Here is a 24,548-nt window from a genome sequence, read left to right as displayed (position 1 = left end):
TTGAAATGAGTAGGAAGAAGTATGAACTTGTACTTGTAAACTTGAAGTATAAACATTAATCCTTTAGGCACCGGAGTAAAAAAAAAAAAAAAAAAAAAAAAATTGAAGTTTGATATAAAGAAGCTGTATGTTGGAAGTCTTTAGAGATAACGTCATACTGTAAATGACAAAAATATTAGGTATGAGCCAAAGTTTATGATGGGAGTAAATGCACTCATCTAATTTGCATATTGTGATGTCACAGATGGAGGGGGCCATATTGGATTGCGTAACTTTTAGTAAAATTGCTTGTATTTCACTACTATCTTTATAGGTATTGTTACACCAATATATACAACAATACATTTATATATGTAACAATATACTGTATACGTTTAATATATTTACAGATATTAACAGCATATTTGCATGTTAGAACAATATATTTTTTACATTGTACATGTATTTTCACATGCTGTTGCTATTTTCTTTCCTTTTTGTCTCATAATATTTCTTATAAGTGTACATTCAGTCTTGAGCTGCTACTGGAAAATTAATTTCCTGAGGGTTCTGCCCAAGGAATCAGTAAAGTTCTATCTAATCTCATCTCATCTCATCTAATTTCATCTAATCTAATTAAAATGTAAAAAAAAAAAAAAAAAAAAAAAAAGAAAAAAAAAAAAGAAATGGATTTGTTCTGTTTTCATGAAGCTTTTCTGTAACTCCCAATCTGTCAGAAAAAGAAAAAATAATTTTCATGACCACGTCAAGGACTCATAGAAACTGGCGTCAGAGCTGGTATTAGAAAATAATCTTGGAAACCGTTGTTGACAACACAGTTTCATGATGTTTTATCCCTGAGGTCTGTTTCATTGTGAACTCCCCAACCTTATTTCTATAGCGTCTTTCACACTTTCAAGGCGCTTCACGAAATTAAAAATACTTCATGATGTAGGTGAAAAGTTTGTGAATCACAGGATGACGATGCAAAATAAATCCTGAAAAAACAGAAAAGAAAACCTCAAGACACACACAAAGTGTAAAAGTAAATAAATATTATAAAAAATTTGAGTTTGTACCCTATGGAAACACAAATCTACCTAAATTTACCGTTACAAAATAAGATGTATTCTCATTATTACATCATGTTTTAAAGTTAGAACAACAAATTTCTAGATTTTAACAATGTTTTCACATTTTTACAAATAATTTTTGCATTACAAGAAGATATTTTAAAGTTTTTACAAGGTATTTTCTTGGTATAATAACATTTTCATGTTATAATGGTATATTTTCACATTTCTACAAGACATTGTCATGTTCTAATAAGATATTTTCACATTTTTAAAAGAGATTTTATTTGTATAACAACATATTTTAACATTTATACAAGGTATTTTCATGTTATAACAAGATATTTTCAAATTTTTACAAGATATTTTCCAGGTATAATAAAATATTTTCACATTTTATAAGATATTTTCATGTTATAATAACTCATTGTCACATTTTACAAAGTATTTTCATATTATAATAAGATATTTTCACATTTTACAAAGTACTTTCATGTTCTAATATATTTTCACATTTTTGCAAAGCATATTATTCATATAACAAGATATTTTAACATTTATACAAGGTATTTTCATGTTTCAAGAAGATATTTTCAAATTTTTACAAGATGTTTTCCTGGTATAATGACATATTTTCACATTTTTACAAGGTATTTTCATGTTATAACAAGATATTTTCAAAATTTTACAAGATATTTTCCTGGTATAATGACATTTTTTCACATTTGTACAAGGTATTTTCATGTTGTAATAAAACATTATCAAAATTTACAAAGTATTTTGACGATATAGCAAGATATTTTCAAATTTTTACAAGAATGTTTCTTGGTATAATAACATATTTTCAGATTTTTACAAGACATTTTCATGATATGATGTGATATTTTTACATTTAACATTTATTAACAAGAAACCTGGACATAAAAACATATTATCTGAAAATCATCTTGTTTTAACAACAAACATCTCATGCTACGACTTGATTCTAGTCTGTTTTGCTTTACATTTTAATTCGACTTCTCGTGTGTTTATGCTTATTTTTTCTCTGAATTAACCAGGACGTATGCAGCGATGGAAACCCTGACGGAGCCGCACACGCTCACAGCGACGCTCAGCTGCATGATCGGCATGGCTCGCAGCCTGGTCTCTTCCAACAACAACTACCCAGAAGGCCGTGCACACGTGGTGCCGTTGCTCATGGGCTCGCTACCAGGAGTGGACCCCAACGACTTCAGCAAGTGCATGGTGAGTAATGGATGCGTTGATTAGTAATGAAGAAGAATAGTGACACGGGTAGACAATGCAATTCGTGCTGATTTAACTCATTTCTAGCTGCTCTGCTCGGTCCTATTAATAATTCCTGAAAGTAGAATGAATATCTCACTTTGAAGAACTCGCAATTACCCAGACTCTGTGTTCGCTTTCTGCTTGGATTGTAAAATAGATTGGCTTCTCTTTCATTGTCTCCAGACTGCATTAATCCATCACACAGGAATAAATGAATACGTTTGAAGTAGTTACTCCGCAGACATCTGGTAGGTAATTTAACAGAGGCCGCCGTTGTGTCAGATGATGTAAATCGATCCGTTTCCTGTTGTGTCCCTGTGTCCAGATAACGTTCCAGTTCATCGCCACCTTCACCACTCTGGTGCCTTTAGTGGATTGTTCGTCTGCTCCGTCTCGACACAGTGACCTCACGGAGGTAAAGTCCCAGAAAAGACTAAATGGACAAAAAAATGACCATCGGTCTGTCATTTACCAGTAAATACATACACATATACCTGTAAATGCATAGTATGTACATGTAATAACAATGTATTTGTCATATTATAATTGTATTCTCATTTAATAAGAAGGTTTATTTGTATCATAGCAAAAGATTCTCTAGATATTAACAAAATGTTCCCCATTTTTACAAGATATTTTCAGATTGTAACAGCATATTTGCATGTTTTAGCAATGTATTATTCACATTATAACTGTGTTTTCACATTTTAAGATGGTTTATTCGTATCATAGCAAAAGATTCCCTAGATATTAGCAAAATATTTCCCCATTTTTACAAGATATTTTAATATTATAACAAGATGTATTAATGTTGTATTTATATTTTCCCATTTTTACAAGATTTTTTCATAGTATACCAAGATGTTTTTCATGTCTTAACTGCATTTTCACTTTTTAAGAAGACATATTCATGTTGGAGCATCAGATTTTCATGTTGAGACAAAATATTTTCACATTTTTACAAGATATGTTCATAGTATAACAATATATTTTCATGTTATAACAAGATATTTTCAGATTTTAACAGCATGTATGCATGTTATGTCAAGATATTTTTCACACTATAGCTGTATTTTCACATTTTAAGAAGACATATTCATGTTGTAGCAGCAGGTGTTCGTTTTCACAAGATATTTTAGCATTTTTACAAGATATTTTGATGTTATAACAAGCTATATTAACATTTTAATTAAATTTTCACATTATAACAAGATATTTTCACTTGGTAGCTCAGAATATCTAGATATTAACAAAATATTTCTCCATTTTTACAAGATATTTTGATATTATAACAAGATATATTAATGTTGTATTTATATTTTCTAATATTTACAAGATATTTTCACATTCTAACAATATATATGCGTGTAACAGCAAGATATATTAATGTTGTAATTATATTTTCACATTGTAACAAGATGTTTTCATGGCGTAACAAAGAATTTCTAGATACAACAAAATATTTCAAATATTATAACAAGATATTTTTCAAGTTGTAACTGTATTTTCACATTTTAAGACAACAGATTTGTGTCGTAGTGTCAGATTTTCATGTTATGACAAGGTATTTGCATATTTTTACAAGATATTTTCATTTTATATAAGTATTTATGAAGTGTTTTTCCCATAATTATAATTTTTCCTTTTAAGATACATTTGGAACACCCTTCTCTCTCTCTTTGTTTTTCCTCCCCAGATTGAAAAAGATCTGTGCTTTGCGTCAGCTGAGTTTGAAGACTTCGTTCTCCAGTTCTTGGACAGGTAGAACCAAATAAAGAAGTAAAACTGTCATTTAGTGAAGCCGTGTTGTCAGTTTCTGGTGTGAATTTGTCTCTTTCTGTTGCGAAACCCACCGGTCTGCATCGCTGCCCCCGCCGGCCACTTAAAGCAGCCTTTTCATGATAAAGATTGGTTGGCGCCGCTGACATTTTCATTGCTGACAAGTGTACAAAGCGTCTGTATGCGCATGTGATTGTGCATTTGTGTGCGGCGTTGCAGGTGTTTTGCTCTGATAGACAGCAGTACGCTGGAACAGACGAGAGACGAGACCGAGACAGATACGCAGACTCAGCTGGAGAGTCTGGTGGAGCTGGGCCTGTCGTCCACCGTCAGCACCATCCTCACACAGTGTTCCACCGAAATATACAAGGTAGCACGCAAACGGCAACGCAAAGACACACACAAACAACGCAAATACCCGCACAAACAACGCAAAGACCTGCACAAACAACGCAGAGACATACACAAACAACGCAGAGACACACACAAACAATGCAAATACCCGCACAAAGAACGCAGAGACATACACAAACAACGCAGAGACACACACAAACAACGCAAAGACACACACAAACAACGCAAAGACCTGCACAAACAATGCAAAGACACACGCAAAAAGCAACGCAAAGACCCGCACAAATAATGCAGAGACACATACAAACAACATAAAGGCACACACAAACAACGCAAAGACCCGCACAAATAATGCAGAGACACATACAAACAACATAAAGGCACACACAAACAACGCAAAGACCCGCATAAGCAACGCAAAGATACACACAAACAACGCAAAGACACACACAAACAATGCAACAACCCGCACAAATAACGCAAAGACACACACAAACAACGCAAAGAGACACGCAAATGGCAAAGCAAAGACCCGCACAAACAACGCAGACACACACAAACCACACAAAGACACACGCAAACAATACAAAGACACACACAAACAATGCAAAGACACACACAAACAACGCAGAGACACACACAAACAACGCAAAGACACACACAAACAATGCAAAGACCTGCGCAAACAACATGAAGATACACACAAACAATGCAAAGACACATGCAAAAGGCAACGCAAATACCCACGCAAACAAGGCAAAGACCCGCACAAACAAGGCAAAGATCCGCACAAACAACACAAAGACCTGAACAAACAATGTGAAGACCCACGCAAACGGCAACACAAAGACTCACACAAACACAGACATTGACACAGATGCAAAAGGCAAGACAAGGACCGACACAAACAAAAGACCAACACAAACACAGACATTGACACAAACATGGACACAAACAGCAGCACACACACAAAAACTGACACAAACACCAACACAAATACAGACAACAGCACAAACACAGACACTAACACATATCAACACAAACAGCATTACAAACACTAACACAAACACAAAAACTGACACAAACACAGACTCAAACTCTAATGTGTCTGCACTTGAAAACCCTCGGCCTTCAGTCCACACCAAAGTTTTTGCGCATACGGACGGACAGACAGACAGAGAACTGATGACACTACCCTGTGGTGAGGGCTGAGGGTAAAAACTGACTCACACTGACACAAATAAACACAATTCTTACCTGATTCTGCTCAGATTGGAGCAAAAAGTTGACAGAACATGAAACCTCCATGAGATGACGTTAATATCATACAAACACACATGCTCTGGTCTGTCATCTAATGTTTTAATGGAGAAAAAATCCTGTAAGAGTGAAGGAATCACAGACGTTAGCGTTACCTCAGTCAGATATTTATCACATATTCAGAACTCAGTGAAGCAGCTGAAGGACATTCTTCTTCTTTATTTATATAAATGAACTTTGATCATTCCAGGGTTTTATACTTTAGTCCATTCAAACAGGTCTGCAGTAGTGGAATCTGGGCATATGAAAACTTTTCTCAGTCTTTTTGGGAATACACAACTCTAGATTCTGTTTGTGTTTTCAGGTTGATAGACAGTGGTTTTGGTGAAGGTCAGATGTGAGTCTGTGAACTCACCAAGGTTACAAACACAGTTTTGGTTTTTAGAGGCTGAGACTCAGCATGTTAACTCATACAGTCTGTTCACTCTTAGATTCTAAGATAACTTGGCCAAAAACACAGTTGATGATTAAAAAAACTTATTTTATGACCAAAGATTTTCTTGCTTTGACACTGTTTTTATGCAGTGGAAATGCAGAGGCAGCTACATTTTACGTCACTGTCACTGAACAAACTCATATATTTTGTTAACCCTTTTTTTCCAAGAAATATTCAATTTTGATATCTGATTTCAAAAAGCTGTAGCTTGGAAGGGATTAGAGATAAAGTCATATTATAAATGAGAAAAATATTGGTTATGACCAAAAGTTTGTGATGGGAGTAATTTTACCCATCTAATTTGCATATTGTGATGTCACAGGGTGGTGGACATATTGGACTGTATAACTTTTACTAAAATGGAATATAAAAAAAAATGCATAAAAAATAACATACAACAATATATTGTCTGATATTAACAGTATATTTGCATGTTATAACAATATATTTTCCACATCGTAACTGTATTTTCACATGCTGTTGCTATTTTCTTTGCTTTTTGTCTTGTAATATTTTTTATAGGTGTACATTCAGTGTTGAGCTGCTACTGGAAAATTAACCCTTTAGAATTTTGTTTTGGTTTTGTTTCCAAAAAATATTAAATTTTGATGTCAAGATTTCAAAAAGCTGTATCTTGGAAGTGTTTAGAGATAAAGTCATACTATACAAGAGAAAAATATTGCCGATGACCCGAAGTTTATGATGGGCATAAATGTACTCATCTAATTTGCATATTGTTACGTCACAGGGCGGCGGACATGTTGGATTGTGTAACTTTTACTAAAATTTAACTTTGAACATATTTACATGGAAGTTTTCTTTGTGTTTTTGTTTTTTTGTCATCTTACTTTTTAAATAAATTAACTTAAACATCAGTTAAAAATAAAATGCAGTAAATTTTAGTAGCTTTTTAGCCAAATCTGTCCTTATCTATCCAAACTAAAACTAAATAAACTTTACGTACTTACTAAACCAGCTCAAGACCACGCCTTTAAACTGGATTTTCTTCTTCACTTTGAATAGAAACATGCATTGATATAGTGCTAGGATTGAAGGGGTACATGTCTGCCATCTATTGGTGGGAGGTGGTAACAAGATTTGGTTACTCTATCTGGAGTTATGGTCTGTTTCATTCAATTATGTTGAGTGTAACAATATTGCAATTTTGATGCTTAAAGGGTTATGTTTTTCTTCCTTCATCCAGTGTTCTGAGCTATACGTCTGATCTCCTGTCTCCGCTCTTTGTCTTTACGTCAGGTGGCATTGCAGAAAGTCTATAATTTCGCCACGTCCAACATCTTTGAGACGTGTGTGTCGGGTAGGATGGTCGCCGATATGTGCAGAGCTGCAGCAAAGGTCAGTCTGTCTCTGCATCAGGTTATTAAAAAGAGTTTTTCATCTGTCATTCAGTGGCTCTCAAGAAAACCAGCATTACTACTATATTTTATTGAGATATTTTTGTGACAACTATGTTGGTGACCAGGTTCCAATGAGTGAATGTGGACAAAGAGTTGGTTTGTGTCGGACAATGCGCAGAGAGAGAGATTTCTGTCTACTTTATAAAAGAAAAAAAAAAATAATGAGGAGATAAAGAAGAAACAAAATGAAAAGCAATGTTGATTAATGAAAAAAATGCAAATTTTGAGTAGTCAACAAGTAGTAGTAAACAAAATTAATAAAAAAATAAAATAAAGGATCTCAAGTATGTGGGAAATATTCTAATATAAGCAAACAAAGTAAAATATATGCAATAAAATGTACATAATGAACCAAAAAGGAACAAAATAATCAATAAAATAAAAAAAAAATGTATTGAAAAAATAATCAGATAACCATAAATGGCCAAAATAAGTCATTATTAGTAAATAAACAGAATTGAATACAGTAATCAACAAAATATACAAACATGAACAGAATAAAGAACAAATGAACAAATGATAATGTCGAATGTTATGAAATATGAACAAAGAAAAATCGAATCAAAATTTACGAAATGAACATAAATGATCAAAGTAATCTCAAAAATAATAAAATAATTAATAAAAGTGAATAAAGTAATCAACTAAATGGACAAAAATTAACAAAAACATCAATTAAATTAACAAAATAATGAATGAGAAAAAAAAATTAACAAAAAAACCCCTAACTAATTAATAAATGAGTATAATGAAACCATTAAGAAAATGATCAGTAAACTTAAGAAAATAATCAACAAAAAGAACCAAAACAAGCAAAATATTAAAAAAGGAAAAGTGAAAATATGTTCAGGAAATTAATAAAATTGACTAAAATAATCAACAAAATTATAAAACTAACAAAAATACTGAAACCCCCCCCCAAAAAATTATTGAAATAATCTACAAAATTATCAAATATTAACAGAGAAAGAAAAATATCAATAAAAACATAATTAAAATAATAACATGATTTGGTAGCTGATCATACAACAAAATACACTAAAAACAATATAATCAAACAATATAATCAATATAATGTCTTATATGAGTCTTTTTATTTGTCTTTTTGTCATTTTTCCACTAAAATAACGAGCAGAAATTTACTGATTTTGGCAGATTTTGTAAAAAACCTCATGTACAGGACATTATTTCATTACATGGGTTAAATCTACTGCACAGTCTGTCATAAATTGGATTAAATCTGATATCCTACTGTATCTACATGCATGAAAACTCTGTATATTTGCATATTTCTGTCATAAATTCCATATAAGTGACTATGTGGTTCAATCTTGTTCTTCTATGTTTTCTCTCCTGTCTGTTTTGTCATTTCATGTGTTTTTTTTTTCGTGGACACCTTTGGTCTTCATTTCCAGTGTCATCCCGTCGAGTCCCTGCGTCTGTTCGTCCCCCACTGCTGCAGCGTCATTTCCCACATCACCAACAGTCAGTACCTCCGTGTGCATTCGTAGAATATCCCAGATGATGTTTAACGAGGATTAAACCAGCTTTAGACGCTCCAGAATCCTCAGCGTCGCGTTGACGCCTCAATCGACACAGTGTGAAGCCTCTTTAAGACGGCAAATGTTTGACCGACTGTTTATCAGCTGCACTAATAATGTTGATTAAACTCATTTCTAGCAGCTGTATTTGGCTAAACGAAGAAAAAAAAAAACAGTTTAAGATCATTAATATTCAATCAACAAATGAGCCCGTGTACAGCTACTGATGTATGTTTGTGTTTGACGCTTTTTATTTGGTCTGAATAAAAACAACTACAGGCTTTTCTAGTCTTGAAGTGGCTGAGTTAAAGCCTGAAATGACCCCGCGATTCAGCAAAAGGAGCTCGGCTCAGAGTCCCGAGGGAGCGATTCAGTACATAATTCAGCTTTTATGTGTGTGTGTGCAGACGAGGAGCTGCAGAATGAAGAGGAGCTGGATAAGGAGCTGCTGTGGAATCTCCAGCTGCTCTCTGAGGTGAGGGAATCACATCCCCCAGGGCCCCCACACTGCAAGAAATACACATCTATATCTGCAGCCTATATGTAGGATTTACACTGTCTAATGTTAAAAAAAGTGACAGAAAATTATCACTATAATGTTTAGAATAAAGAGCTGTGAAGTTCTGCCAAAGATGCTAATATATTGGGCTGTAGAGATATGAAGTGAAGTTATTTCTAGATGGTTGAGCAAAATAAACAATTAACAAAATTAACGAAATTGAGCAAAATAATGAAAAACAATTTACAAAATGAGGAACTAATGCAGAAAAACGATGAAAATAATTACCTAAATGAACAAAAATGAGCAAAGCAATGACCAAAATATGCAAAATAAAAAACAAAATTAACAAGAAAAGCACTCAGAGAGCGCAGTTCTCCGCCAACACAGATCCCACCCCCCAATCACCGCCAAAATTTAATCAAATTTTCCTTGCACCAGTATCAACATTTCCTGAAAATTTCATGAAAATCCGTCCATAACTTTTTGAGTTATCTTGCTAACAAACAAACAAAGAACTAAATCATAAAGGATCAAAAATATGAAGAAAAATGGACAAAATTTGAAACTAAATCAACTAAACTGAGCAAAATAAACACTCAGATGTAAATTATCATAAGTGCTTAGAATAAAGAGCTGTGAAGTTCTGCCAAAGATGCCAATATATTGGATTGTAGAGATATGAACTGAATTTATGTCTAGATGGTAGTTTGATAAATGATACTGGTTGTGGACGCTTGTTTTTATCTTCTGTTAATGATGTATTTTACTGAAAAAGTCACTTTTTCATCAGTTTTTTCTACACACTGAACAAAAAGGATGAAAATGATCAAAATATTAACCAAAAAGTTCTCAAAATGAGCAAAATAATCAACAACATGAGCAAAAAATGAACAATATAAAGAAAAATTAGCAAAATAATAACCGAAATTAACAAAAATGAGCAAGACGATGTACAGAAATTCACAAAATAAGGAACTAAATGAACAACAATTCACAACATAAGGATCTAAATGAAGAAAAATAAGCAAAATAATGAACAAAAATGAGCAAAATATGCATCTAAATGAAGAAAAATTGGCAAAAAAATGAACAAAATGAAGAAAAATGGACAAAATAAGGAACTAAATCAACAAAAATTAGCAAAATGAACAAAATGAACAGAAATAATCAAAATAATGTTCAAAAATGATCGTCAGTGAACAAAGAATAAAGACAACATCAATAAAATAAACAGAATGGATTTAAAAGAAAAAAAACTAAACAACGTGAAAAACCCTGAATCCATATCCCATCCATGAAGTATATGATGTGTAAACCTGCTCTTGTGTTCAGAGCATATTTGATGTTTCCTGTGAGAGATTCGATACAGTTTTATCAAAAGTCGATTTGTGACAGATGGTGTTTTACATATTTATTTATCCCGTGGTTTCCTGAATAGTATAAACAGTAAATGAAAAGAACATTATTAATTCCTCAGTATTTTTCTTTTCTGTTCAATTCGTTCCATAATTTGTTAGTGTATCATCTTGTTTTTTACTCCTGAATGAGGAAAATCAAGTGCGTATTTTCCGAAACCAGCCTTTTTATTTTTGCTCTAAATGTCCTTTTCCTCTTAAACTAGTGCATGTTTCTGAATTCCTCTGCCTTTTACAGGAGACAAACTGATGACCACATGACATTTTTTGCAGCGTGCTGCCTTCACAGTTATAAATACGAGAGCGCTTTGTCGTTAACCAGAACATATTGATACCCTTTCTGTTTTGTTTTATTACTCCTGGGAGCTTAATGTGTGTTAGAGCAGGCCAGATGCTGTGATTTACAGGAGAACCTCCCTATTTAAGACACGACTCTGGGCTGAATTGCCTCTGTCTGTGTGTATTTGTGTGTGTGTGTGTTGTGTTTAGGTAACTCGTGTGGATGGCGAGCAGCTGTTAAAATACCGAGGGGACCTGGAGCGGATCCTGCGGGTTTGCGTCCGCCTTCACTGTAAACGGGCGTACACGCTTGCCTGCAATCTGCTGGAGCACACGCTTCGCTCACTGTCGCTCATTTATCCCACCGAGTACCGCAGCACCTCAGGGGGCTTCGACACTGACCTCCCCATCCGGGTAAATGCACACCAACGCCACGAAAACAGCACACATCCCCACAACCCTTAGGATGCTGGAATGGAAATGTCCGTTTTGACCGTACCTGCTTATAATCACCTTTTTAGACACTTCATAGAACCAAACTGAACAAAAACAATGAACAAAATGAATGAAAATTTGTAAAATGATGAACAAATATTCACAAATGAGGAACTAAATGAAGAAAAAGGATCTTAGTAAAGACCAAAATGATCAGCAGTGAAGAAAGAATAATAGATAGATTAGATATAAATAAACAAAAACTAAACAAAATGAAATACCCTGAATCCATACCACATCCATGAAGTATATGATGTATAAATATTCAGAGCATATTTGATGTTTCCTGTGAGAGAAATAATGAATAATATGAACAAAAGTTAGCAAAATAATAACCAAAATGAAAAGAAATTACAAAAACAATGAACAAAATCAATGAAAATGAGGAAAGTAATGAACACAAATTCAGAAAATGAGGAACAAAATGAACAAAAATTATCAAAATAATGACAAAAAAGATCAACAGTGAAGAAAGAATAAAGACTACATTGACAGAATGACTAAAATGGATATAAATGAACCAAAACTAAGCAAAATGAAATACCCTCAATCCATACCAATCCATATCCATGAAGTTTATGATGTATAAATATCCTCTTGTATTCAGAGCTTATTTGATGTTTACTGTGAGAGAAATAATGAATAATTCGAACAAAAGTTAGCAAAATAATAACCAAAATGAACAAAATGAGGAACTAAATGAACAACAATGATCAAACTAATGAAGAAAATGAGCAAAAATTAGCAAAATTATTAACAAAATTAACAAAATTGAACAAAATACAGAACTAAAGTCAAATAAATTGAGCAAAATAAGCAATTAGTTGAATAAAAGTTCATTAGTGTTTGAACTGTTCATGAGAATATGAACTCGTTTACGTTTACATTACATTTATTTATTTGTCCTTAACTTTATGAACACCTACATGATCAGTAAATTAAATAATATATAACCAAGATGAGCAGAACAGTGACCAAAGTGAACAAAAATCAGCAAGACAATGAACAAAAGTAATAAAAATTTGGCAAAGTAATGAACAAAAATTTACAAAATTAAGAAAAACTATCAAAATAATGACCAGTATTAATAAAAATGATCAAAGTAAAGACCAAAATGATCAGCAGTGAAGAAAGAATAAAGACTACATTAATAGAATGAATAAAATGGATATAAATGAACAAAAACTAAACAAAATGAAAAACCCTGAATCCATATCCCATCCATGAAGTATATGATGTGTAAATATCCTCTTTGTCAGATCATATTTGATGTTTCCTGAGAGAAATAATGAATAATATGAACAAAAGTTAGCAAAATAATAACCAAAATGAACAAAAATGAGCAAAACAAAGAACAAAATTTATGAAAATTTGCAAAATAATGAACAGAAATGCACAAAATGAAGAACTAAATGAACAAAAATGAGCAAAATTCAAAACTAAATCAACTAAATTGAGCAAAATAAGCAAACAGATAAACAAAACTTCATTAGTGTTTAGAATAAAGTGCTGTGAAGTTCTATAAAAATTTGGAGTTTATTATTTAGAGGTTATTATGGTGTGACTTTGGATCATATTGGGCTAAATGTGGAACCTGAACTAACATGAGTTTGACACCCCTGATCTAACCAATGGAGACTTAGCGAAGGGGGCCATGCTGCCTTCAGGGGCCGACTAGAGACTCTGTAAATCTCAAAATTCTCCACAGATAAAACCGACGTCTTCCACACAAAACAACGCTGTGAATTGATAAATAAACAATTTCTATGCATGTTTTTCTGGTGGAGATATTAATAGAACTGCGTGGTTTACGAGGCTGGTTTCTACGGTTACCCCAAACTTCAAACTTCACTATCGCTTTGTTTACAGGCCATTATCACCGCCATTAGCTCCTGTCCTCCTACGACTATATCTCTGGGACAAAAACAATTAGGTTTTCATGGAAACGCAAAATAGAACTTTTTAACGGCCTGTGTTCTCTCTCAATTTATTTAAATGGGGTGCTGGAGGTTTGTTAAATGCACCGCAATTTCCATTTCCAGGATGACAATTAGAAAGCATTTATCAAATACCAATTTAATGACTGGACTGTTCTGGTTAATACCGTTCACCTTGTGTGTCTGTGTGTGTTTTCCCTTGTCTTTTATTTCTGCCTTTATTCATTTTATGAGAACAAACCAGGACAGTTGGACCAGTGAGGAACCAGTGAGTCGTGTCCATAAGTATTTGGACAGTGACACACATTTTGTTATTTCACCCCTGTACACCTCCACAGTGCATCTGAAATGAAACAATCATCATGTGACTGAAGTGTGGACTTTCATCTTTAATTCAAGGGGTTTAACAAAGATATTTTATGAACAGTTTAGAAATTACAACCATTTTAGCCATTTACACAGACTCAAAATATCACTGTCACTGTCCAAATACTTATGGACACTTGGCACTTCCAACACCAGTGTGCACCGTAGAAAACAGTGAACAATAACAGCAATAAAGAAGAACTAAACTAAGAAAGGGTAGTTATTAAAAAAGTAAAAATGGTACAAAAAAGATAGTATACCAGTATACTAATAAATAATGCACAAAAATATATTGAGTAGATGGAGCAATGAAAAAAATTATCAAAAGCATGAACAAAATCAACAAAAAAAATGAACTAAATCAACTAAATTGAGCAAAATAAGCAATTAGATGAACAAAAGAAAATTTGTCCAGAAAGTTGTGAAGTTCTGCCAAAAATGCCAATGTATTGGATGGAACGTCTACATGATTAGTAAATTAAACAATATATAACCAAAATTACCAAAAAAATTGAACAATATGAACAAAAATGAGCAAGTTAATGAACAACATGAATGAATATGAGCAAGATAATGAACAAAATTAATAAAAATGATCAAAGCAATGACCAAAAATTCACAAAATGAGGAACTAAATGAAGAAAAAAGAGCAAAGTTATGAACAAAATCAACTAAATAAACTAAATCAACTGAATTGAGCAAAATAAGCAATTAGATGAAAAGAAAATTTGTCCAGAAAGCTGTGAAGTTCTGCCAAAGATTCCAATGTATTGGATCGAACATCTACATGATTAGTAAATTAAATGATATATAACCAAAATGAGCAAAATAATGAACAACATCAACAAAAATGATCAAAATAATAACCAAAATTAATAAAAATGATCAAAGCAATGACCAAGAATTCACAAAATGAGGAACTAAATGAAGAAAAATGAGCAAAGTAACAACCAAACAAAGACTTTAATGAACTAAACGAACAAAAATTATCCAAATAATGAACAAAATCAACAAAATAAGGAACTAAATCACCTACAGTTTGCGTTGAATTCTGAAAGCTGAAAAAGTGTGAATCCTTGTGAAAAGATGAAACTTTCAACCCTGTTTCGATGTTAAAGTATGATGAATTAATGCAGCTCTAAATATATGTAGGGTTAATCATTCATTCATTATCATCCGGATGATTAACGTGCTGAAATTGATACAGAAGAAGAAGAAAAAAAGACATGCAGGATATTAAAATGTGTCTACTTATGCTTCTGCACAATAACACACATATTCTGGATAAAAACTACCCATCGTTCTAATGCATTTATCCACCAAAAACCAAATTTATCCACATTTGGTCTTGGACGGGTGTTAATTTTGGACCTGCTGTGTGTTTTCTGGACTGTTTCGATCCATTTAGCGGCCGTCAGGAGCCTCTTTACTCAGCCATTTTCTGGTTATTGCCTTTTTCCTCCCTGCGAGTAGCATCTGTAATAAGTATCTGCCCTGCTTTTCTGAGCCGATTATTGATCTGATCTCTCTCTAACCACGTCCACCCGATAGTGAAGCGATCCAGATCCTCCTACACAGCCTCTTCCTCTTCCCATCTTCATGTACACTGACCCCGTTTTTTGTTCTTTATTTTGTTTGTTAAATTATGTATAAACCGTGGAGATGCAGGAGAAAGGAACGATGGAAAGAGAGTAGGAAAATTAAAAACAAAAAAAGAAAAAAAGGGAGGGGGAGGGGGGGGTGTTGATGTAGATCCATGCCTGCCTCAACAGCCGTGAAGCTCCATTTATGTTGTGAAAAAATTGATTAGTTCAAGGATGAAATGAAAATCAAACATTCTTATTGAATGAAAAGACATGCATGAGCCTCCTATACATGAATGCAAAGAAATGTCAGCTGAAAAACATGTAAAATCTGACATTAAAGCGAAAAAATGTGGAGACAGCTGCAAGCTTTTTAAGTAATAACAGACTTTTTTCCATCGGCTGTTAGCTTTCTCTATTGATACTGACTGATAGCAGATGAAATTCCTCTGTAATGTGTTTTCTTCTACTTTCAATACTTTAATAGATGGTGAAGATTTGTGGTTTTGAGGTGGACTGATTGTGCTCGAGTGCTTGCCAGCTGTTCCACTGGAGCTGGCGACTGATTTTTTTCTTTTCTTTTTTTTTTTTTCCAGGACTGGGGCAGAGATGGAGATGTGGCAGCGCTTGGCGTATGCTGGCATGTGCCGAGTAAAGAGGAGGAGAGCTTTGTATTCCAGCTGCTGTCGAGCCTCCTGCAACCGGAGCTGCAGCGAATCAAGGACCACGTCTCTGGAGATCAGCCAATGAGCAGGTGTGCTGACACTTCTCGCAGGTGCCCGGTTTTGGCCGCCATCCGGAATCTGTTGGAGTTTAATATTTGCCGCGTCAGTCTTGGAGAGCTTTAAGTTTGCTGTATTTATTAGTGGCACCCGGAATAACATGATCATAGTTGGGCAATAGCAACAAAACTGTAATTAACATGTAACAATAATGTGTATATTAGCATTTTGCTGCTTCCAGAAGAAACTACTATAGGTTTTTTAAGTCCCATCATTCTGGAAATCATTTGCACAATATCACCTTGATATAAAAGGAGAGTGTAAAGCAAAAAAGACAATGAATTTTAGTGATATGATTAGTATAATTACCATTTTGTCTACCAAGATTTGTGATTTTGAAGTTATTGCTCTGATAGTAGCTGATAATATTGTGAAAACTGCAACCAGTATTGTCTCATTATATACATGTTGTTGCCTCATTAGTTTCACCGCAACACCTACACAGCTGCTGGCAACGTGAATGAGCAAAATAATAACCCAAATGAACAAGACAATGAACAAAAGTAATTAATATTAGCAAAATAATTAACAAAAATTTATAAAATAAGGAACTAAATCAAGAAAAATTCTGAGAATAATGAACAAAGATGAGCAAAGTAATGACCAAAATGATCAAAATTCTGAATAAAATCAACAAAAATGAACAAAATAAGGAACAAAATGCCAGTAGAATAAAGACTCATTTGTACTGGAACACTAGCTGATAATATTGTGAAAATCGCAACCAATATATGTTGTCACCCCATCAGTTTCAGTGCAACACCCACGCAGCTGCTGGCAATGTGAACAAAAATGAGCAAGCCAATGAACAAAAGTAATAAAAAATTTGCAAAACAATGAACAAAAATTTACAAAATGAGGAACTAAATGAAGAAACATGATGAAAATGATGAGAAAAATGAACAAAAAGGAGCAAAGTAATGACCAAAATGATCAAAATAATGAACTAAATGAACAAAAATGATCAAAATTATGAACAAAATCAACAAAAATGAACAAAATAAGGACCAACATGTGCAGAACATTCTCAACTATCAGAAGAATGGAGACCCATTTGTACTGGAACACTAGCTGATAGTATTAGTGAAAACCGCAATATTGTCTCATTATATACATGTCGTTGCCCCATTAGTGTCACATAAACACTTACACAGCTGCTGGAAACCAAAAGCATCTACTGACCTAAAACACTCAACAACTTTGGAACCACTAATCCTATCAGTACATGTAAATAACTGGTGTAAAATGCAGTTTGTCATCCTTTCATGGTCATCAGATCTGACCCATTTGGATGTTCAGAGGCTCCATAGTTACCATGGAAACACTGTCATCTTTTACAACATTGATCCACCAGTAAAACCCATGGAGTTTTTTTATATGAGCATTTTGCAGCACAGATTCATAGTTTTTATAAGTGCATTAAAGGGTTAATCACAGCTGAACAACATCATTATATGAACTTAGATTAGACTCTACTAATCTATATCAATTAGCATATTAAATTTATTTACTACAGTGTCAAACAATCATATAAAACTTGGAATTTTACTCATATTGCCACTCAAAGGACTAGAGATGAGCAGATTTCTCATCTCAACATTCTTTCGCTGCCAAGAATTATTACTCTTCCTTGTTTACTTTTTTTTTTTTTTTTGTTATGTTTAATTTATTTCAAATATGCAACAAGACAAAGTAATCTTACTTAATCCTTAGAAATAAAACAGGTAGTAAGAAGTCATGGAAAAAAAACAAAACTTATACATATACATATACATGACTTCATTTGCACGTTCAAAAAGGAGTGGGAGGAAGTATAATTTATTTAATCCCACCCCTTCTCCACACAACAGTCTATCCCAGTTTCAACCTTGGGGTCGGGACCCCATGTGGGGTCACATGGAATTCATATGGGGTCGCCTGAAATTTCTAGTAATTGATAAAAAAAAAAAAAAAATGTAAATAAATTACTAATACAAAATATTTTTTAATGATACAATATATGTTTCATTCTAATTAGGGATGCTCCAATACCGATACGATTATCGGCATCGGCTCCGATACTCAGTGTGTGTACTCGTACTCTTAAAAGTAATCCGATACAAATGCTCCAATACCACTTACGACCGTGTGACATTCCCAGTTCACTGCAGCAGGTACGAGGAGGAGGAATAATGTGTGTGGAGTGTGAAAAGTGTGGAGATTTTTCAAAATAAATGATGGTGATAAAAGTAACGCTGACTGCAAGTAACGTTACAGACACAGACGGATATGGACGCAGCGTTCTGTCCGTCCATTTACCAGGTGCTCGCGGATGCATAAACAGAATGAGAATCCCAGCGGGTGTCCAGAGCGGTGCGGACCGCCGCCAACAGAAGTGAAAACGAAACTTATCACTCATTTGTCTTTTCTCTTCCTGCTGAAGCTAAACTTTTAAACCTTACCAGAGAAAATGCTGCAACATTAGTATCACATTAGTGTTGCCTCTGTCGTCTCCATGTTTGTTATTACTGACTTTCTTCTTCTTTTTCTCATTAAACTTGACTCTTCTTCGTGGTATTTGTCCAGTATGGTTAATTCAGAGCGGCGCCCCCTGGTGGATTAATTGAGAAATGCTCATTCCAACACATTAAATGTCAGTAGCAGCACTTTTTTCCAGTCAGACTAATGACAACGACAATAAAGCACATTTACAAAAGGAACGAACAACTGGAATGAGATTATTAAGTACTCATATCGGTACTCGGTATTGGCAAGTACTCAAATGTAAGTACTTGTACTTGTACTCCGTCTGGAAAAAAATGGTATCGGTGCATCCCTAATTCTAATTAAAACACCACACATTTTTCCTAATAAAAATCCGGCTCAAATAAAATGCAGGATATAATATCTGTGAGGGCATATCTTGATTGACCTGATCATGTAACCGCATGTGTTACTACGCTTCAACCTGCCCGGACACTGTTGAAACCAGACCGAAAAGAGAATGGAAAGATTTCTTCACCCGCCTGACCCCGCCAAGACATCTCCAGGAGAAAAATGTCTCAGTTTTGAATATCTGGGGCGGCAGAAATTTATGATGTTAAAATGGGGTCACGAGCCAAAACACCACTGGCCTATCCTTTAGCTTCCTATCAGCATAATATATGAAAAGTCAAGTCCCTTAGATCTTTTGTAAGTAATTAATCTCACTTATCCTCACATGCACATACATACCTATGAGCTAAACTACTACCACAGTAGAAACCAGCACCCCCTAGTGGTCTGGAGGAATATGTAATACAACATCAGCTCCAGTACAATAATGGTAATACTGTAAATAACAATAAGCAGTAGGACTGTTGTATGTTATATGTAATGTGTTGCCTCACCACAGGGAGGAGCTGTTGCAGAGCCTGGCCATCGTGCAGCATTGCCTCCTTGGAGCCGGGACCATGCTCCGGCCTCTGGATGGACCGCACGTATCTGACCTGTGAGTCCGACACAACAACCAGAACACGTACACACAAAACACACAACCACGATGCACGCTCTAACGCAGGCTCATCACGTCCCGCCTTTCACTTTTTTTTTCTTTTTTGCTTGTTTTCAGTGTGCCCTCCATGGTGAATCTGGGTGAGATCAAACTGCATATAGGTGTTGAGTACGGTAAGAAAACACACACACACTCACACATACATACATACAGTAGATGTGAGGGTTTTCAGTGGGCGATGAGGCTGCTCATCCTGTATTCTGTGTCCATACGGGACGTCTGTATGTCTCCTCCCCCCCAGATGATTCACAGGAGAACTACAGAGAGTCCATCTGCCAAACCATGAGACTGCTGCTACGTGAGTGAAGATTTTAACTGCACACCAAATCTTAACACCTCATTCTCTTCGGAATGTGCTTCTAATGCACGATGTTATCCACTTTATCCCACCCAGATCACATTTTAGAGCACTCCGAGGACGACACCAAGTCACTTTTCGTCATCATTAAGGTGCCCGGCAACTTCCAAGAACATCTGGCTTTTCTATTATTCATATATGAATAGAATAGAATAGAATAGAATAGAATAGAATAAAATAGAGGTAATATAGGATATATACAGGTAATATAGTATGTATACAGGTAATATAGGATGTATACAGGTAATATAGGATGTATACGGGTAATATAGGATACAGGTAATATAGGATGTATACAGGTAATATAGGATGTATACAGGTAATATACGGAATGTACAGGTAATATAGGATATATACAGGTAATATAGGATGTATACAGGTAATATAGGATACAGATAAAATAGGATGTATACGGGTAATATAGGATACAGGTTATATAGGATGTATTCAGGTAATATAGGATGTATACAGGTAATATAGGATACAGGTAATATAAGATGTATACAGGTAACATAGGATATATACAGGTAATACAGGGTATATATAGGTAATATGGGATGTATACATGTAATATAGGATGTATACAGGTAATGTAGGGTATGTACAGGTAACATAGGATATATACAGGTAATATAGGGTATGTTCAGATAATATAGGGTATATATAGGTAATGTAGGATGTATACATGTAATATAGGGTATGTACAGGTAATATAGGATGTATCCAGGTAATATAGGATACAGGTAATATAGGATGTATACGGGTAACATAGGATATATACAGGTAATATAGGGTATGTTCAGATTACATAGGGTATATATAGGTAATATAGGATGCATACATGTAATATAGAATGTATACAGGTAATATAGGATATGTACAGGTAATATAGGATATATGTAGGTAATATAGGGTATATTCAGATAATGTAGGATATATACAGGTAATACAGGATATATATATACAGGTATTATAGGGTATATACAGGTGACATTATGAAAACAAGGTGCATGTGTTGTGGCTATTGCACTGATGTAGGGTGAGTATTGCACTATCCATTCGACTGGGGGTGGTGGTCATTCAGTCAGTGGGTGGGGGGTACAATGCGGTTATAAAATGCTGTTATTCTGCAGGCCCCTGAACGCCTCACCAAGCCCTTTGTCTGTCTGACTGTCTGTCTGTAGATCATCAGTGACCTCATGTTTTTCCGCGGTACTCACAAGAAGGAGTTTGACGCACGCTGGAAAAGCTTCACTCTCGTCAAGAAGTCCATGGAAAACAGGGTGAGCTGGGAAAAGTGCGCCAGGCGGCTGATTGTTGTCAGTTTCAATAAGCCAACTCGCAGGGTGATTTGAATGTGTCGCTTCTTTCCTCCCGCAGCTTTATGGGAAAAAGCAGCACATTCGGGCACTGCTCATTGACCGAGTTTTGCTCCAGCATGAGGTTAGTTTATCAGGACGTACAGCGTGTGCAGGGACAAAGACAGAGCTGTCATTACCTGCATACAAAACAGAATGTATTTCTTCATTCTTAAGTACAAGCGTGTGTGTGTCTTTCATCATTTCATGTTGCGTTTTTTTTTTTTGTGTGTGTGTGTAATAGATGAGGAAGCTGGTGGTGGAGGGCAGTGAATACAAAGTGGTTCATCAGGAGATGCTTTGTGACCTGCTGCTTTTGTCTACCAGCACATACAGCCAGGTAAAGCACAATACTTCCTTCATTATTTCCCTTTGACAAGGAAAAACATGCTGAGACAATGGACACTGTCTTAACTTCTCGCTCGCAGAGAAGTAATTATCTTCATTGAAAAAGTTGTGAATGTGACATGTTTGTGTCCTTGAAGGTTCGCAGCCGAGCGCAGAGTGTGTTGATGATGGCTCTGGGAACGTACAGCTTCTCCTACAGAGATTTAATTCCCAGAATCCTCCAGTTACTTTCACCTCAGAACACCACCGTATCACAGCAGCAGTTCAAGGTAAAGACGTGTTTGTTTTGTTACGATGATACTCTTTGACGTGAACTTCATGACCCCTCAACTTGACCTATTGTTGCTTCTACAGTTGCTCAGAACAGAACATTCTCCTGTTATATTCGCTGACGTGTGACATATACTTGGATAGATTTCCTACAGTTCAGTGGGATATTTAGACCAAATACATTTGTCCTCCAATGAACAGGTGAAATAAAGCTGCAACATTACAAACTTTAACATTAGCAGGCCTTTATTTGAAGAAAAAACCCATAAGTGGCAGGTCTTTATTTCTAATTTCATACATTCTTCTAATGCGACACTTCCTTTCCACTTTCAAACTAAAAGCCCTGTATGGTTTCAGTGAATAGAAACCATTCATTGTGCAACAGGGCTGTTTGTTGTCCTCATAAGTTTCAACAAATGCCAGTTTCGCAAAAAAATTAACACACACACCTGCAGTGGCTGAAACCAGACAATAATACTTGAGCTGAAAAATCTAACACTCTCCTAGATGAGATTATTGAGCCTGACCTAAAATGTTTTATTACTTTATAACCACTAATCCTATCAAAACATGTAAATAATTGGTGTAAAATGCAGTTTGTCATCTTTTGATGGTCATCAGATATGACCCATGTGGACGTTCAGAGGCTCCGTAGTTACCATGGAAACACTGTCATCGTCTGAAACTTTGGTTCACCAGTAAAACCCATGTAGTTTGATAAATGACAGTGGATGGAGACACTTATTTTATGTTCAGTTACAGATGTATTTTGCTGAAAAAGTCTAATTTTCTTCAGTTTTGATATAATAACCTTTGAATTTACTCTGAGCTTTGATGAACATCTACATAATCCGAAAATTAAGTACAGGAAAATACGGAAAAATGCAAAATTCAAAGGATAACAGTATAATAAATGGTGATTAATCACTTAGGAAAGGTTACATGTAGAGAAAAATCTATGTTGAAGTTGTCACAAAAATAGTTGCAGGTCTTTAAGGGTTAAATTAGAAGCACACATTTCAGCACTTTACATGACGGGCATCAGAACTTTATCCAGAAGTTTATTATTTTTGTAGTCAGTCTTTGTTGAGCCAGGAGGGAAAAAGAAGAAGAGTGTTACATGAGGACATTTTGGGTCAAAAACTGCCAAAACCAAGTGAGTCACTGGCATTACTGTTTTACTGTAAGTAAATAAATAGGCAAGTAATCTTGATTTAAATTGCACTTTTCCAAACAGTATTACTGTCACAGTGCTTTACATGATAAAACAACATACAACATAAGAAGAGGAATTAAATCACGACATAAATACAGCATGAAGTAAACAACAAGGCTTAGATTTTACGCTGTAAAATTCAACGCGTACATAAATCTAGCAAAAAAAAAAAAAAAAATCTGAAATAAAATCCAGTGGCAATCTGAAGGTAGTTTTCTGCCCATAAAACCCTGGTTGCTGGTTAAAAACAGAAGAAAATCTTCCAATATGAGCTGCAGCGACCGTGATTTATTGACTTTGGGAAACGTTTGAGTCTGGGTTTCATCAGCTGGAAGTTATTTGGCTAGGTATAGGAATTCCTATAAATAAAATATAATATAAAATCAAATATGTCAATGTGGAAAGTGGATTTTTTGATGCAATATGAAACTTAAGTTTTTATTATTCTGTCAAGTTATGATGGGTATTAATTCAAACAGTGGCATGGTTTGACAAAGAACGCATAAAATGGAAAAAATTAAGACAAAAACACTAAAATTAAAGTTATTTTGGGAAGTGAGCGAGTTAGATCTGCACCTGTGGATTTTTCAGATCCATCTTCTTAAACGTGTGTAGAAAGAACATGTACAGAATAACCTGTGGAGATGGTTTTTGTAGTTGCTTTTTTTTTTTTTTTTTTTTTTTTTTTTACATATTTAGGGGTTTTTGGCTACAAGAAAATAAATATTTGATTGTGATAGTGAATATCTGAAAGCACTGTGTATTCCATCATCTGGCTTACGAATCTGTGTTTTCCTTAGCACGAATAAAGACATTTCCATTATAAACTGATAAAATTGTTAGTAGAGTTTTCCAGAATGCAGGGAATGATGTGTTTAATGCTTAGAATTTCACTGCTGAATCTGTTTAAATGAAATCTA

At 34.6% G+C, this 24,548-nt stretch overlaps 1 protein-coding gene across 1 annotated transcript in view; it reads left to right on the top strand.

Annotated features, from left to right (window-relative positions):
• psme4b (proteasome activator subunit 4b) overlaps nt 1-24,548 on the top strand; it is a 95,164-nt gene that overhangs the window by 35,365 nt on the left and 35,251 nt on the right. The window contains exons 12-28 of the mRNA XM_030121768.1: nt 2,111-2,297; nt 2,665-2,754; nt 4,036-4,100; nt 4,338-4,488; nt 7,486-7,584; nt 9,062-9,131; nt 9,595-9,662; nt 11,594-11,797; nt 16,361-16,518; nt 19,920-20,015; nt 20,136-20,191; nt 20,320-20,376; nt 20,473-20,528; nt 21,621-21,719; nt 21,817-21,879; nt 22,039-22,134; nt 22,280-22,411. Of these exons, the coding sequence (XP_029977628.1) occupies nt 2,111-2,297; nt 2,665-2,754; nt 4,036-4,100; nt 4,338-4,488; nt 7,486-7,584; nt 9,062-9,131; nt 9,595-9,662; nt 11,594-11,797; nt 16,361-16,518; nt 19,920-20,015; nt 20,136-20,191; nt 20,320-20,376; nt 20,473-20,528; nt 21,621-21,719; nt 21,817-21,879; nt 22,039-22,134; nt 22,280-22,411 (1,747 nt within the window). The remainder of the gene's footprint in view (nt 1-2,110; nt 2,298-2,664; nt 2,755-4,035; nt 4,101-4,337; nt 4,489-7,485; nt 7,585-9,061; nt 9,132-9,594; nt 9,663-11,593; nt 11,798-16,360; nt 16,519-19,919; nt 20,016-20,135; nt 20,192-20,319; nt 20,377-20,472; nt 20,529-21,620; nt 21,720-21,816; nt 21,880-22,038; nt 22,135-22,279; nt 22,412-24,548) is intronic.

Source organism: Sphaeramia orbicularis, chromosome 19 (genome assembly GCF_902148855.1).
Source record: "Sphaeramia orbicularis chromosome 19, fSphaOr1.1, whole genome shotgun sequence".
NCBI lineage: Eukaryota > Metazoa > Chordata > Actinopteri > Kurtiformes > Apogonidae > Sphaeramia > Sphaeramia orbicularis.
Note: the sequence above shows the minus strand (reverse complement) of the source record. Positions and strands in the feature narration are given on the sequence as shown.